This window comes from Euleptes europaea, chromosome 2 (assembly GCF_029931775.1).
Source record: "Euleptes europaea isolate rEulEur1 chromosome 2, rEulEur1.hap1, whole genome shotgun sequence".
NCBI classification, from domain to species: Eukaryota; Metazoa; Chordata; class Lepidosauria; order Squamata; family Sphaerodactylidae; genus Euleptes; species Euleptes europaea.
The window spans coordinates 101858792-101874335 of NC_079313.1; the positions used below are offsets into that span (position 1 = coordinate 101858792).

The 15544-nt window shown below is 47.1% G+C and overlaps 1 protein-coding gene across 1 annotated transcript; it reads left to right on the plus strand.

The window, feature by feature from the left end:
* The first annotated feature begins 3124 nt into the window (after window positions 1-3124).
* GPR37L1 (G protein-coupled receptor 37 like 1) lies at window positions 3125-15135 on the plus strand. The gene is made up of 2 exons (XM_056845037.1): window positions 3125-3898; window positions 13848-15135. Exons 1-2 carry the CDS (start codon window positions 3125-3127, stop codon window positions 14655-14657), a joined length of 1584 nt encoding a protein of 527 aa, XP_056701015.1. The 3' UTR covers window positions 14658-15135.
* Window positions 15136-15544: the final 409 nt, after the last annotated feature.

Consider the following 15544-nt stretch of genomic DNA (forward strand, 5'->3'; position numbering starts at 1 on the left):
CGCCACCTAAATGGGCCCAGGGGAATCCCTGTTTGCTCCTTGGGGAAACCTGCATGTACAGATAACTACATGTAAGTTTCCCCAATGGGGCAAATAGTGGCTCCCTGGGATCCTTCCCAGGTGAGAAAATGGCACAGAGAGGAATGCTGAAGCCCCTTCTGCTTATGTGCCATGGTCCTGATTGAAGTAGGCCCTCTGTGTGCCTGGGAATGGGGTTCGCAGCATAGAACTCCTGGCATACATTGGACACTATTTATTTATTTATTTATTTATTTATTTATTTATTTATTTATTTATCCATCCCACCTTTCTGCCCTAGCAAGGGCCACCAAGGTGGCTAACAATTTAAAACATACATGATAAAATCACATTTTAAAACCATTAAAATCAACCCCCAACACGCATCATTAAAACAATTAAAAACAGAGTAAAATTCATCCAAAACATTAAAACAGCAATTAAACATTGGTTAGGAAGGAGGTATCATTGATGGAATGCCAATTGAAACAAAAAAGTCTTCACCTGCTGGTGGAAGACAGCAACAAAAGGGGAGAGAATCCCAGAGCTTTGGTGTCAAGGCCAAGAAGGCCCTTTCCCGGATTGCCACCCACCTGATCTCAGAAGGTGGGCCCCCCCAAAGCAGAGCTTCCAAAGATTACGGTAGCGGTCGAGCAGGTTTATAAGGGCATAGGTGGTCCTGCAGGTATGTTAGTCCCAAACCGTATAGATAGGGTTGCCAGGTGCCCGCTGGTGGAGAGCAAACCCCCGGTAATTTGCCCCTCTGCCCGCCGACCACTTGAGGGTCGGCGGGCAAACGTGCCCACACGGCACTTCCGGTTTGTGGGCATAGCGGGGTTTTGAGGCTCCAGGCTCCCGGTCCCTGCAGTGTTCCTCCCCAGCTCTGTGCGCGCTTGCTCCAAGCGTGCACACAGCGGGGCTGAAGGCTCCAGGCTCCCGGTCCCTGCTACAAGCCTGATGGGGCTTGTGACAGGGAAAGGAAGCATGCAGCGTTCCTCCCCAGCTCTGCTGTCTGTGCATGCGCTCCAAGCGTGCACACAGCAGGGCTGAAGGCTCCAGGCTCCCGGTCCGTGCTACAAGCCCAATTGGGCTTGTGACAGGGAAAGGAAGCCTGCAGCATTCCTCATATCCCTGCTGTACGTGTGCACAGCAAGGCTAGGAAACCAGAAATGGAGTTGGGAGTGCGCAGGACTCCCTCCAGCCCCGGCCAACAGAACCTTCCACTGAAGGTAAGTAGAGACCTGGCAACCCTGTATATAGAGCAAGTATGTTAGTCCCAAATCGTATAGAGCTGGCAATCCTAATGATCAATGGTATTGAAAGCCACTGAGAGGTCCAGGAGAATCAACAGAGTCTCACTCCCTCTGTCCATTTCCTGGCACAAGTCATCCGCCATGGTGACCAAGGCTGCTTCAGTCCCATAACCAGGCCTATACCCAGATTGGCAAGGATCTAAACAAACTGCCTAATCCAGGAAACCTTGGAGTTATCCACCCCCCACCCATTCAATTAACTTGCTCAGGAATGGAACATTTGAGACTGGCCGATAGTTAGGGTTGCCAGTGGGTGGTTTTGGCGGGCAATTGCCCGCCGATCCACCCAGCTGCTCTGGAGCGGTGATCATGTGCGTGCACGGCCGCGATGACATCACTTCCGGTTTTACTTCTGGAAGCGCACATCGCCGCAGCTGCTTTAGCACTCAAACCCTCAGCATTTGGGGGTTGGAGTGTTAAATTGGCCGCAGCAATGTGGTGCTTCTGGAAGTAAAACTGGAAGTGGCATCATCATGTGCGCGCAGCTGCCCCGGCTTCACTCCCTAAAACCTCCAGCCAATCAAGAGGTGGGACCTGGCAACCCTATCGATAGTTATTGAGAACACCTGGGTCCGGAGTGGGCTACTTTAGCCTTCTCCTCCTCGTGGAAAGCATGTAAATGTCATAACATTTGAATCAGCCCTTTAAATGAGAGTTAATCGGAGCTGGGTATGTGATTAAGAAATCACATAACTACTTGTGTTCTACACTATGTACCAGTCTACTCAGCCTACATTTTCCACGTAGCTGTGCAACTTGGTTCTCACAGACACCGTGCAATGGATAACTAGTTGCATAGCTATTTACATTTGTGCTTCTGTTTTTAATGGTTCATCACTTTAAGCATGTTTGTGACTACACACAAGGGAGAACGTTCTTTGGTGCTAGAAAGGGCTGCTGTACGTTGGGGTAGGGTATTATGTAACGAATGTTCCCACTTGAAAGAACTCCCTGCAAATTAAAACCTAGCACACCAGGGAGAAAGTTTCCATCCCTGCATTTTGCATGCGGTGCTAATTTTTCGGTTACAGGGAAAAATTAAGATAGGGGAACATTTTTTAAAAATGTAACGCCTCACTTGCAGTCCGAAGCAAACCAGTCCATTCTACCACCTCAGCCCTCCGCCATCTCAATATGGTGCATGTGTAGACCAGGCCTTAGAAATCTTGAGTACACTGGCTATCTTGTGTATGCTGGCATTAGAACAGTACAGTGCCTTGTGATAAATTTGTGTTATAGTTAGGCTCTTGGGGGCATTACCAGGAAGAGAGTGATTATTTCCGAGGTCAATCTTCTTACTTGCCCAACACGTATCACACAAATCCCACCGACGTTTACTGCTGCGGCAAGTGGCTTCTGTCTGCTATTCTTCCCTCTCTTGTTCAGGGATTTTTCTCTTTTCATTGCAGGCCTTAGCCATTGCAGTTTGGCCAGCAGGGGGCCTGTGGCCCAACAAAGGACGCGGGGAGTGAATTATTGGGAAAACGGTTTTTATTCTGGCCGGAGATCTGAGGGAATCCAGAACAGCAGTGAAGCTAGCAGAGGCAGACTAAAGCTTTGCACCCTCCCTCCCTCCCTCTTTCTTTCTTTCCTTCTCTCGGTTCAGTCCACACTCACTGAAACTTCAGCGTAGCCTTTCCCCTCTCCACCCTCAGCCCATTTAACACCCCAAGTTTAAGTGCGGAGGGAAATTTTTTCCTCCCTTTTCCCACCGTTTGCAGTGCCCTCCCCTCGCTCTCTTTGTGAGTCTTCTTTTCTCGTGACTCTTTCTCGCTGCCATGGCAGAAGGAAGGATGCCTTCGCCTCAGACCGTTATGCTTTTGCTTATGTTCCTGCAGCCCCTGGAGGCCGCGGCGAAGGAAAGCGCCGCTCCGTTTTTCCAAGAACCGTACACATCTTCCAGGAGGGAGCCACTGGCTGAAGACCACGAGAGCGTAAGGAGGCGCTTCGTCTCAAAAGATGCTCTGCTGGAGACGCTTGGGATGCTGAGCAGGTGGTCAGGGCCCATTGGCAATCGCAGGACATTACTCTCGGAAGAGCCACTGAAATGGAGAAGAGCGCGCAGGGGAACAGAAGACGAAGACGCCAAGCCCATTCAGAAGTACATTCCAGGAGTAAAAGTGGAATTTCCTCGGCCTGCCAACCCTGCCAGCCTACGGCCGACCAAGGCGCTGGTGCCTTCTAGCACGGATCCATTAGAGCAGCGTCAAAGAAGCCCGGCTGTCCGCGAAGGCACAGAGCCCCACGACAATGTAACTGTGGCATCAGAAAAGCGCCCTCAGATCCAAAATCCTCTGTACCCTGTGACAGAGAGCTCCTACAGCGCCTACGCCGTCATGTTCCTGTCCCTCATTGTCTTTGCGGTGGGCATCATTGGAAACCTCTCGGTGATGTGCATTGTCTGGCACAATTACTATATGAAAAGTGCCTGGAACTCCATTTTGGCCAGCCTTGCCTTCTGGGACTTCCTCATCCTGTTCTTCTGCCTGCCGGTGGTCATCTTCAATGAGATCACCAAGAAGAGGCTGCTGGGGAACATTTCCTGCCGCATCGTGCCTTTCATGGAGGTAACTGGTTCTTCTGCCCTCTACCAAATTTTTTGTGTCCAATTGAGGGTGTGGGGGGGGGAGATACCCTGGTAGTTTGGATCGACCCATATGTACTGTCATTTAATCATGTTGATGCCGCTATGCAAAGTTATGTTAATTTCTTTCCAAGGTAGAGTTATGACAGATTGATCCCCCATGGGCTATCCTGTGAGGGTAACAGGTGTCTCCCACAACACTGAAATACTTATGGGTAAATGGGGATGTATATTATTACAGGTGGTATTTCTAAGCCTGATCTTACAATGTCCCCTGGATCTGAGTGCTCATTTGTATCGCCTGTGTATATTCATATGCCATGTTTTTGGCACAGAGATCTGTGGTAGTGTTGATCTTGGAACTACAAGGCAAACCGGATTAAGTTGTGTCTTTCTCACCAAGAAGAATATACAGACTTTTTGAAATAAAAAGCCATCAATTGATGGGAATATAGGTAATTCTCAGATGCATACAGGAAGGCAACGCCATAATTTAAAAGACTAAGTGCATCAGATTGCTGAACAGAATCCATTAACCAGCAGGGGTTGGGGCTGCTGCGGTGACCCAACAATTCGAAAGCTGTATTCAAACCATTGTTCTTTGTAAATGTTGTCACTTTTATATTCTCAGGCAGTTTTAAAGGAGCAGTACAAATTTCCTTGTAAGACAAGGGCTGAGATCAAGTGACCATGCTAGGAGAAATTCTTACCCAATGGGGACAATGCATTCATTTTCAGGTTGCCACCTTCTTTTTCTGGGCACTTGTGCAATAAAGGTTTGTCACTACTGAATCATCATTCTAGGAAGCCTTTAGCTGTTGGACGTGTGGCTGTCATGCAGCCATTAAAGGCACTGAAAAACGAGGTGGCACTGGTAGCCCTAATTCTCATCCATTATTGTGTTTCTTTCAATATATCTTTTATTTTACCCAAATGTTTTTTAATTACATTTCTATCTTGAGCTCCTCGCATCACAGAATTCAAGGCAACACATATGGGCTGCAGGTATCTCTCAGCCAGGTACTCAGCACACCTAGACTTACTTTGCTTCAGCAAGGTAGCTGCATCAGATGCTTCAGACCATAACTTGGGTCCGTGTGTGTGTGTGTGTGTGTGTGTGTAAAGTGCCTTCAAGTCGCAGTCAACTTATGACGACCCCTTTTGGGGTTTTCATGGCAAGAGACTAACAGAGGTGGTTTGCCAGTGCCTTCCTCTGCACAGCAACCCTGGTATTCCTTGGTGGTCTCCCATCCAAATACTAACCAGGGCTGGCCCTGCTTAGCTTCTGAGATCTGATGAGATCAGGCTAGCCTGGGCCATCCAGGTCAGGGCAACTTGGGCCCATAATGGGACATCATTTGGAGCACTGTCTGAAGTTTGCCACATTTCAGAATAGCACAGTAGATCCTTTGGGTTTCATGTGGGGATTTGTATGTATGTATAGTGCTGTATGCTTATAATTCTTCCAGCTTGTCTGCATAGTTTTCACCTGAGTATTCTTTTTATAGATTGTAGTGTCTGTGACATAGAGAAGCTAAGCATATTCCCTTAAATTTGGACAGGGAGTCTGTGGCAGAAGGGGGGACTTAAACCTCAGGGTCTCCTAAACAATTTGTCTGTCAGTAACTACATCACTCATGAGACGTCTCTGCATCTGTTTAGTGTTTCAGCACCTCTAAAATACATTGAGATGGATCCAAAGGTGCTCTCCTGTGAGCAGAAGTCACTATTGCTCATGCAAGGAGTGAGTGGAGATTTTTGCAGATTTTCCACTTTTCAGTTAGTGTAAACCAAGCTAATTTCATTGGCTTCTGTACCAGGGATAATCCTCCTGAAGAGCTGACTGATTAAATGCTGCCTTGCCTTTGCTTTGAGCTGCTGCCCATTTTCATGCCCCTATTATGAAGTCCCTAAAAGAAATCAGTCTGGATAATCAATCACTGCCAATGGACACAGAGGCTGCTTGGTAAATGCCTTGCGCTGTGGCTTTCTGTGAGCCTCACTCCTCAGAAAGACATTTAGGAATCATGTTGCCACGTGGAGGGATGGCAAAGATGTGTGGCTAGGACTTCTCTATTTGCCAAGTTATTCTGTCCGCAGAATATAGCTCCCTCTGTTTCCTAGACTTACCGAAAGACTAAGAGCTTCCTACAAGCACCTGAGGCAGCCCATAAGAGTAAAGAAAGCTCCCTTTGTGAGGGTTAATTCAGCCCTTTGCCCCCTGCCAGATGTGGAGAAACAAATGAGCTAGCCAACTGCTGGAATAATTGGGAGATAATTCTGTCGCTATATCTACTCTATATAAAGAAGAATCAACAAGAGATGGATAAAGAGATGGATAAAGGAAGCCATGGCCCCCAATTTGCAAGATCTGAGCAAGGCTATTAAAGATAGGACACTTTGGAGGATATTGATTCATAGGGTCGCCATGAGTCGGAAATGACTTGACGGCACTTAACACACACACACACACACACACACACACACACACACACACACATCTACTCTACAAATATATACATTTTGGGTTTATGCCACTATAATTGTTTTCCCCAAACAATCCTGAGGATTTTAATTTAGTGCTTGGAATTCTCTTCATAGATCCCAAGTCCCTACGCAACATTATAGTCCCCAGGGTCCCCAGAGGAGAGACATTGACTGTTAAACTGTTTCAGACTGTCATGTGCATATATCCCAGGATATGGTTGGAACCTGAGCAAGGCTGTTAAGGACAGGACGTTTTGGAGGTCATTAATTCATAGGGTCACCAGAAATTGGAAGCAATTTAGCACATAACACACACATGATTGGAAGCCACATGATGCAGCAACTACCGCAGCTTGTATTGATCTAGTCAGTGCCTCCATGGAAGACCTAGGAAGAGCCCCATGTATTCTGCTTTGACTCCTGGCATTGGAAAAGGCAAGATATAAATGTAATAATAAATAAAATAAGCCTATTGCATCAATATGTGTTTGTTCATTCACTTTGGCAGGATGAGATGAAAAATTTACAAATCTCATGTGGGGTGAGTGACAAGTATCACACAAAAATACTTCCAGAACGAGTAATAATTAACTTGACCCATAGTTGGATCTGTATGCAAAAGGTTGGGAGGGAAGGCAGCACGGTATAGCCCGATCTCATCAGATCTCAGAAGCTAAGCAGGGTCAGTACTTGGAAGGGAGATCTCCAAGGAAGATGCTGCAGAGGAAGGCAATGGCAAACCACCTCTGCTTCTCACTTGCCTTGAAAGCCCCTTGCTGGGGTCGCCATAAGTCAGCTGTGACTTGACGGCACTTTACACACATACAAATTGTCTCCCTTGTAGGACGTAGCATAGGGAAGGATCCATATAGACAGTAGAGGCTGTATGAAATTGATTCTGGGCCTAGTCCACTGGGATGTTTTCCTTGTGCAAGCCCCACTAAAATAACAAGATCTATTGAAGAGCTGTTCTGAAATATGCAATAATACTAGATAACTGTCTGCAAAATATAATAATTGTATTCTCCTCCCCTCAAGGCCCTCTTAAATCAGCAGTGTATGTAACTGCAAATGCAAATTGAAAGAATATAAATTTAACATTTTTCAAGAAAATTGGGATTAGGAGAATTTGTTTGAGCTCTCCTATGCCTCAAAGTTTCAGCTCAACTTCCAGCTCAGTTATGGAATCGCTGAGAGGTGGCTGTGGGCAAATCAGTAGCTCATAGCATCTGTTTCCCACCAGTCAAACTATAAGAGAGGTCTACAGGGTATGGATGAACAATATAACAGCCATAATCTGGATAAAACCCGTCAAGAGTGGCATGGTATAACTTTGCTGTGCTTAATGGACTACATCTTTTCTCTTTGGTGACTTCCCATTTTGGCTACTCCTGGGATGGTGTGGAGTGGAGAGGGAGGGAGGCTGTGTCTTGATGTGCGGTTGCCATGGCAAATCTTGTTTGACTGGGGAAAACATACCATGGAGACTTTGTTAATGAGTGCAGAATAAAGGCTATCTTAATATTTCCCCCCTCATGAAACTGAATAATTGCCAGAAGAATTCTCAGAAATGAAGGAACTCTCTGGATCTGCAGAGTTCTGAAATAGAGGAGAACTTTACTGCAGTTGAAACCTGTTATTGAATTTTGAAGAAGAAGAAGAAGAAGAGCTGGTTTTCATATGCTGACTTTCTCTACCACTTAAGGAAGAATCAAACCGGCTTACAATCACCTTCGCCTCCCCACAACAGACACCCTGTGAGGTAGGTGGGGCTGAGAGAGCTCTAAGAGAGCTGTGACTAGCCCAAGGCCACCCAGCTGGCTACATGTGTAGGAGTGGGGAAACAAATCCAGTTCACCAGATTAGCCTCCATCGCTCATGTAGAGTGGGAAATTGAACCCGGTACTCCAGATCAGAGTTCCAAACCACCGCTCTTAACCACTACACCATGCTCTTAACCACTACACCATGTAAATAATGTTTTACAAACCAAGACTGGCCAACCCTAGAGTCCTTTTTCTCCCTGTCCTGTTTCCTTCCTGCTGCAGTAGTGAGTTTACCAAGAAACCGAGGCCCAACTGAGTTCTGATATGGGCTGACCAATCCATACCTCTAAATGTAGGCTTGCCCCAATCACTTTTGGAGTGGGTCTGGGAATCTGTTTGAATGAAATAAATGCAGTACATAGGGGAGATTGCGAAAAACTTCCCCTTACTTGCTGCTCACATCCCCACAATGTCTCTTCCGGTGTCACTTCCCCCTCAGCTGGGTAGTACTGATGCTGGAAGTGATGCCAGCTGAGAGAAGAGCGCCTGGGGAAAGGCTACAAGGAGGTAGGCAGTAAGCAGGGAAGAGTTCAGCCACCCTTAACCAGCATGTCCCTTTTGATCTTCAAATCCGCCCCCCCCCCCCACCTCTTTTCATGATTGGAGTAGACTCATGTTTACATACTAGAACGCGGGGTCATCTGCTGAAGCTGGAGGCTGAAAGATTCAAAACTGATAAAAGGAAATATTTCTTTACACAATGCAGTTAAATTGTGGAACTCCCTGCCCCAGGATGTGGTGATGGCTGCCAACTTGGAAGGCTTTAAGAGGGGAGTGGACATGTTCATGGAAGAAAGGAGTATTCATGGCTACTAATAAAAATGGATACTAGTCATGATGCATACCTATTATCTCCAGGATCATAGGAGCATTCCGAATATCATACTGCCAAGATGGTGCTGCTGCAGTTGTCTTGTTTGTGGGCTTCCTAGAGGTGCCTGGTTGGCCATTTTGTGAACAGACTGTTGGACTTGATGTGCCTTGGTCTGATACAGCAGGGCTTTTCTTACGTTCTTATAAAGATGCTGTTATGTCTGATTTGGCCCTCTTATACCCAGTCAGTTTGTTCTCTGATTTTCTGATTTTTACCCTGAGGAGGTATTTGGGTAGCACATTGTCCAGATAGAGGAAAGGCCCAATGGAGTGGGAAGGATTATTTAGCTTGAACCGTACAGGGCAATTCTAGTGAAGGGAGGGAAGGCGGGTAGGTGCATATGGGGGAAAAGTGGATTGTAAAGTGAACTGATTAACAGTAGTTGTTAAATGTCCACTGTAGAGCTTGAAAGGCACAAATGCCATCAAGCTGTATCCTTTACTCTGAGTCAGAGCCCTCATACTCAGTACAGCTAACAGAATAGCCCTACAACCACACAGATTTACATATTGCCACGCCGTTAAAAGTGGAGAACTGAAGGGGGCATCAAGCATGAGATGACAAAGGTGTTTGTTTCTGTAGAAGTTTCAAAGTACATGGGGTTTCACAGAATACCACAAATTAAAAAGACAGGGCCATGCACTAAGGAACTTACAACTGACATTTCAGTAGAGAGGAGGATGAGGAGAACGGGACCCAAGCATAAGAAGAGAGGTATTCCAGCTAATGCAACTACACCTATTGCAGCGTTGTTTTGACTGGGGATAAAGATGAGTTGAACCAGGGAGGCAGAACATCTATTTTGTATGCAGAAGGTCTCCTGTTCGATCCCAGGCATCTACAGCTAAAAGGATCAGGCAACAGGTGATGTAAAAAAACTTCTGCCTGAGACCTTGGAGAGAGCTGCTGCCGGTCAGAATAGATAATATTGACCTTGATTGACCGATGGCCTGACTGAATACAAGGCAGCTTCATGTGTGATCTGATGTAAGCGGTTCATATGTTTATTGAGTGTTTGGACATGCAAGTCGGTTCTTCCCCACCCATGTAGCACAATCCCTTCTTCCTCCGTTGGACGGGACCGGCCACTTCGGCTGCCACAGCCCTGCTCATTCTGTCGCTTCTCTGTTCGTATCACAGCGCAAGATGAGAGCAAAGCAGGTGGCAGAACATCTGTGAGTGATTCAATGCTTGGCTATGGGAACAGCTCAGAGCATGGGGGAGGCAGAGAAGACAATGGGGCCCTCGGTGTTGTTTGGCAGGATCGCTGGCTGACTGTCAGGCAGGGTAAGGGGCCTGCTGCACTCTGAGTACTGCCGGAGGCAAGAGATGCAAATAGGGCAACGCAAGCATGGGTCTCGTGCTCCCCCCCTGCAGCCCACACATCCTCTTGGAGGCCACTGTTGCATGCTTCACAGGCATTTCTGCCCACATCCGATAATCCACATGATCACCACCCTTTGTATTGCCTGCATCATGTTGAAAGCAGAGCATCTGAAAATTTGGCCAGTCATTTAAATATTTACAGCCATTCAGAAACATTGCCTGTTAAATGGCAGAACAATACTGACTTTGACATGGACCAAGGGTCTGATTCAGTATAAGGCATCTTCACGTGTTTATGCGTTCAACTGGTGCCCTCTTGTTTGGGGGGGAAAATGCCCCATGTCTGGGAAACAGGGTCTAACTGCACGCATCAGTTATCCAAGTTGTTGTTTGGAACTGCAGGTGGATGGTCTCAAAGCAGCCCAGCATCTCCTGTGATGCTGCTTCAAAGGATCCTGTGGTGAACGTGAGATAGTGCAGGGCAACCTTTTGGGGCAGCAAAACAAACGTCTTGGACTTGGGGGTCTGCAGCAAAACCCTCTCCAAACGCCAGCCACTTGCCACAGGTTGGAAACAAACAAGAGCGATGTCAGCTCAGGCAGATTCTTTGTGACTCTTTAGACTCGGAGCGAGTGACCTGGGATAGCATGCGTGCGTGGTCTTTATAAACCCCCGTGAGAAGCGGCCCTCAGAGGCGCAGGGAAGCAGCCTGGGAGTGTTCTGTTACGTTCAGGTTTGGCGGCAGTTAAAAGCAAACAAAGAATGGTTGGAATAAAGCGAGCCTCCCTCCCCAATTTCCGACGGTTCCTGCACTCGATGAATGCCCCTTGTTCCTGTCAGAAGCGAGCGGGTGCCCGCAATTAGGGCCCCAGAGCTCTTGGGCAGTCTATGAACAACTGTCCAACGGGGCGTTGTGTTTCCTGAGCCGAAGGAAAGCCCGGCGTTTGTAATGGAGAGCGCCATGTGAGGGGGAGGGCCGCCACGGCTGATATTTATTCATGCTCATCGTTGTCTTTCCAACCCGCCCAGCCTTTGGCATTTTCTCCTCCACACTCTGCCCTCCTCCCAGTTGGCAAACAGGGATGTTTTCCTGGGATTCTGAATGCAGCGGAAATTAACGGGGACTGGTCGGGGACAACACAAAACTTTCTTGAGCTTGTTTGGCGCTTAAGGGAACGGATGCATTTTGGAAGCAAGAAGCAGGAGGGCCCGGCATTTGGAAAGGCTTCAGGGACCAACGCTTGTGTAGTGAGTTCTTGCTGGTGGCCTGAGAATCCCTTCCACATCATGAGGCTGGCACTTTCCTTGGTCTGAGCTGCTAATTGTAATATGTAAACCCGAACTGGCTAGTCCTAGTCTTGGGTTTCCAGAGGGCTATTGAGACAGCAAATAATAGAGCAGGCATGCCTATGAGAGAGCCATGCTACAGATTTTTATTTTCATTTACACATTTGTATTAATTGTTTTGCCCTGAGCCGGATGGGCCAGGCTAGCCTGATCTCGTCACATCTCAGAAGCTAAGCAGGGTCGGCCCTGGTTAGTATTGGATGGGAGACCACCAAGGAAGACCAGGATTGCTGTGCAGAGGAAGGCACTGGCAAACCACCTCTGTTAGTCTCTTGCCATGAAAACCCCCCAAAGGGGTCACCATAAGTCGGCTGCAACTTGACGGCACTTTACACACACACAATTAATTGTTTTGCAATACAAAAATAATAATGAACTATCTTCCTACCTAGAGATGGGAAGGCCTGGAAAAAAAATGGAAAAATTGGGGGGGGGTACAGTTTTTTCCCGTTTTTCCCCAAAGCCATTTCCCCCCCCCCCCAAAAAAAAATAACCGCCTTTGGAAAAAAAAGGGAAAATTTTTCCGGTTTTTTTCTAGGCCTTCCCATCTCTATTCCTACCCAAAGCAGTTCTCATCTAAAACCACTTTAAAAGGTAAAGGTAGTCCCCTGTGCAAGCACAGACTATGTTTACAGGGTGATTTGCCATTGTAAGAGTAAAATTAATGCAAAGATGGGTAAGGTGTCAGATACAAAGGCAAACAATGTTAAGGTATAAGGAACTTTAAATTGTGGACATGTAGCCAAGAGGAAAGTAGTGGGGTAGAGTACAAGCCAGCATAGTATAGTGGTTAAGAGCGGCGGACTGCAATCTGGAGATTTGGGTTGGATTCCCCACTCCTCCACATTAAGCCTGCTAGGTGACTAGGGTTGCCAACTGCCAGGTAGTAGCAGGAGATCTCCTGCTAATTCAACTGATCTCCAGCCGATAGAAATCAGATCACCTGGAGAAAAATAGCCGCTTTGGCAATTGGACTCTATGGCATTGAAGTCCCTCCCCTCCCCAAACCCCGCCCTCCTCAGGCTCCGCCCCCAAAAAATCTCCCGCCAGTGGCAAAGAGGGACCTGGCAACCCTATGGGTGACCTTGGGCAAGTCACAGTTCTCTCAGAACTCTCTCTGCCCTCATGGAGGCAGGCAGTGGCAAACAATCTCCAAATGTCTCTTGCCTTGAAAACCTTACAGTGTCGCCATAAGTCACCTGTTACTTGATGACACACAAGTACACACACACACACACACACACACACACAAAGTACAGTGGTGAGCATGAATGGGTTTAGGAAGACCACACAGACCTTTTTTTTTTTTGTTCCAGCCTCTACTCCACATTTACACAGGCAGTAGTTTATCAGCCATACTCTTCCCACCTTTTTTAGAAGAACCCTACTAAAAGTAGCCCTGTGAAAGGGGCTAAAGGCCGCTATGGATTTGGTGCACCTTTCCATAACTAATAGTTATTTATTCTGTTCTTTGGAGGAACCCTTCACAGAGAAAAAGTTTTAACCTTAAGTTTAAATTCCTATCTTACAATATGCCCCTTGTGTCAGCTCTACATGGTGGAGCCTGAGCGTATCTTGCTGAGGGAGATTATCATAGCAGTGAGCATTGGAAAGTTACTGGCCCACTACAAGGGCTGATCCCATTTTCGCTTACTTTATTCCAGAGGGGTAAGCAAATTAGACTGTTGCAATGAAGACAAGTACAGGAGTCTTGTAGCATCTTGAGAATGAAGTAATTTTTTGTGTGGACTAGAGCCAAATGATCATGCATGTAATGAAAAGGGCTCCAGCCTATGAAAGTTCATGGTAGAAAAAATATTTGTCCATTTTTAAGAATTGCTCTTTTGCCTGACTGCAAGTGTTTTATGGCAACCACCCATTTTAATCTTCTACCTGTTGATTGTATGTATTTTTTGTAATGTGGTGATTTTGCAAGCCACCCTGGCAAATATGGTGTCTCGAAACGCAAGATACGAGTGCTTAAACGATCGAGAAACATGTTAAGATCAACAAAGAATGTACAAAATCATGCTATTTTATTTAACACTTCTCTCTGTTCTCTGTATTTCTAGGTGTCTTCTTTGGGAGTAACCACCTTCAGCCTCTGTGCCTTGGGCATTGACAGATTCCATGCAGCCACTAGCCCTCAAGCCAAGCTGAGGCCCATTGAGCATTGTCACTCCATCATTGCCAAACTGGCTGTTATTTGGATTGGCTCCATGACCCTTTCTATACCAGAGCTCCTCCTCTGGCAGCTAGCACAAGACACCTCACCCATCTCTGGCGTGGTGACGGACTATTGCACCATGAAACCTTCGCAGGACCTGCCTGAATCCGTTTACTCTCTGGTCCTTACTTATCAGAATGCCAGGATGTGGTGGTACTTTGGGTGCTACTTCTGTTTGCCCATCCTCTTCACAGTCACCTGCCAACTGGTCACCAGAAGGATCAGTGGCACAGAGAAGACCGACTGCCGCGGTGCAAAGCATGGCCAGTGCGAGAGCCAACTCAACTGCACAGTGATTGGACTGACCGTCATCTATGGTCTCTGCGCGATCCCTGAGAATGTCAGCAACATTGTGGTGGCCTACCTGTCCCCTGACCTGGCTAAGCAGACCTTGGACCTGCTAGGCCTTGTCAACCAGTTCTTCTTGTTTTTCAAGAGCTCAGTAACTCCTGTGCTGCTGCTGTGCCTCTGCAAGCCACTGGGCCAGGCCTTCATGGACTGTTGCTGCTGCTGTTGTGAGGAGTGTGGCCAGGAGGCTGCCTCCAGTGATGGTGGCTCTGACGGCAAGACGAAAACGGAGATGTCCTCCTCCATTTACTTTGACAAGCCTCGGGAATCGCCTACTCCTGCGAGGGCTATTGGAACCCCATGTTAAGATCAATCGGCCCAGAGGGGAGCATTAGGTGCTCTTTCACCAGTTTCTCCCAAGACCAAAAGCTGTTGTTCTCTTTAGTATCGATCGGTGAAGTGGCTGGACAGTGGATAGGGCAGGTGTCATCCATATGCTTGTTTCAAAACCAACTCCACTAAGGGCGATGGAGTGACGAGGCCTCACAGAGAAGCTCTCTCTTCAGTGCCGAACAGGTGTGAACGTGTCCAGAATCCCCTAGATCCCAGACATGACCAGAGAGGCCACTGCCCTGAGTGAGGGAGATGCTGAGGAATGTTCCACCTACAGACCCTCAAGGACTAAGAGACCACAGTGTCTTAGAGGACATAGTACAAATTAACCCATCTCCATTCATGTAGTATCTCACTGTCCCCCTCCCTTCCAACCCCAGAAATAGCCTCCTCTACAAGATAAGCATTGCCCTACCCTAGCCTCAATAAACCAATAAGCTTGATAGGAAAAAAAATGTTTCCTTTGACATAGTTAACCTATTGTAGCGCAGCAGGTTATACTGTAAGAGTCTTACCAGTGACTCATAGTGAAACTACTGACTATTTTATCTCTGTTCATGTCAAGGGGAGTACGTATGGTTTCCCATGGGAATGTATTGTTTTTCTAGCTGCAGCACTGTATTTATATTTTAAGCCTGTCAAGAGAGGCGCTGGAAAGGTTTTGTTATGCTGAGGTAGCGGCCATCTCCATTAAGTCCTGAACATGAACCAGTGGTTGGCCACTAGGAATATGGCATGCCCCTCAGAGCCATGATTGGTTGAGATTCTTAGCCGCGCACTTCCTTCCGCAAATGGGGGTTTAGCATAGAGGTACACGGAAGACAAATGGGAATTGATATTTCCTGTATTGTGTGAAGCGGC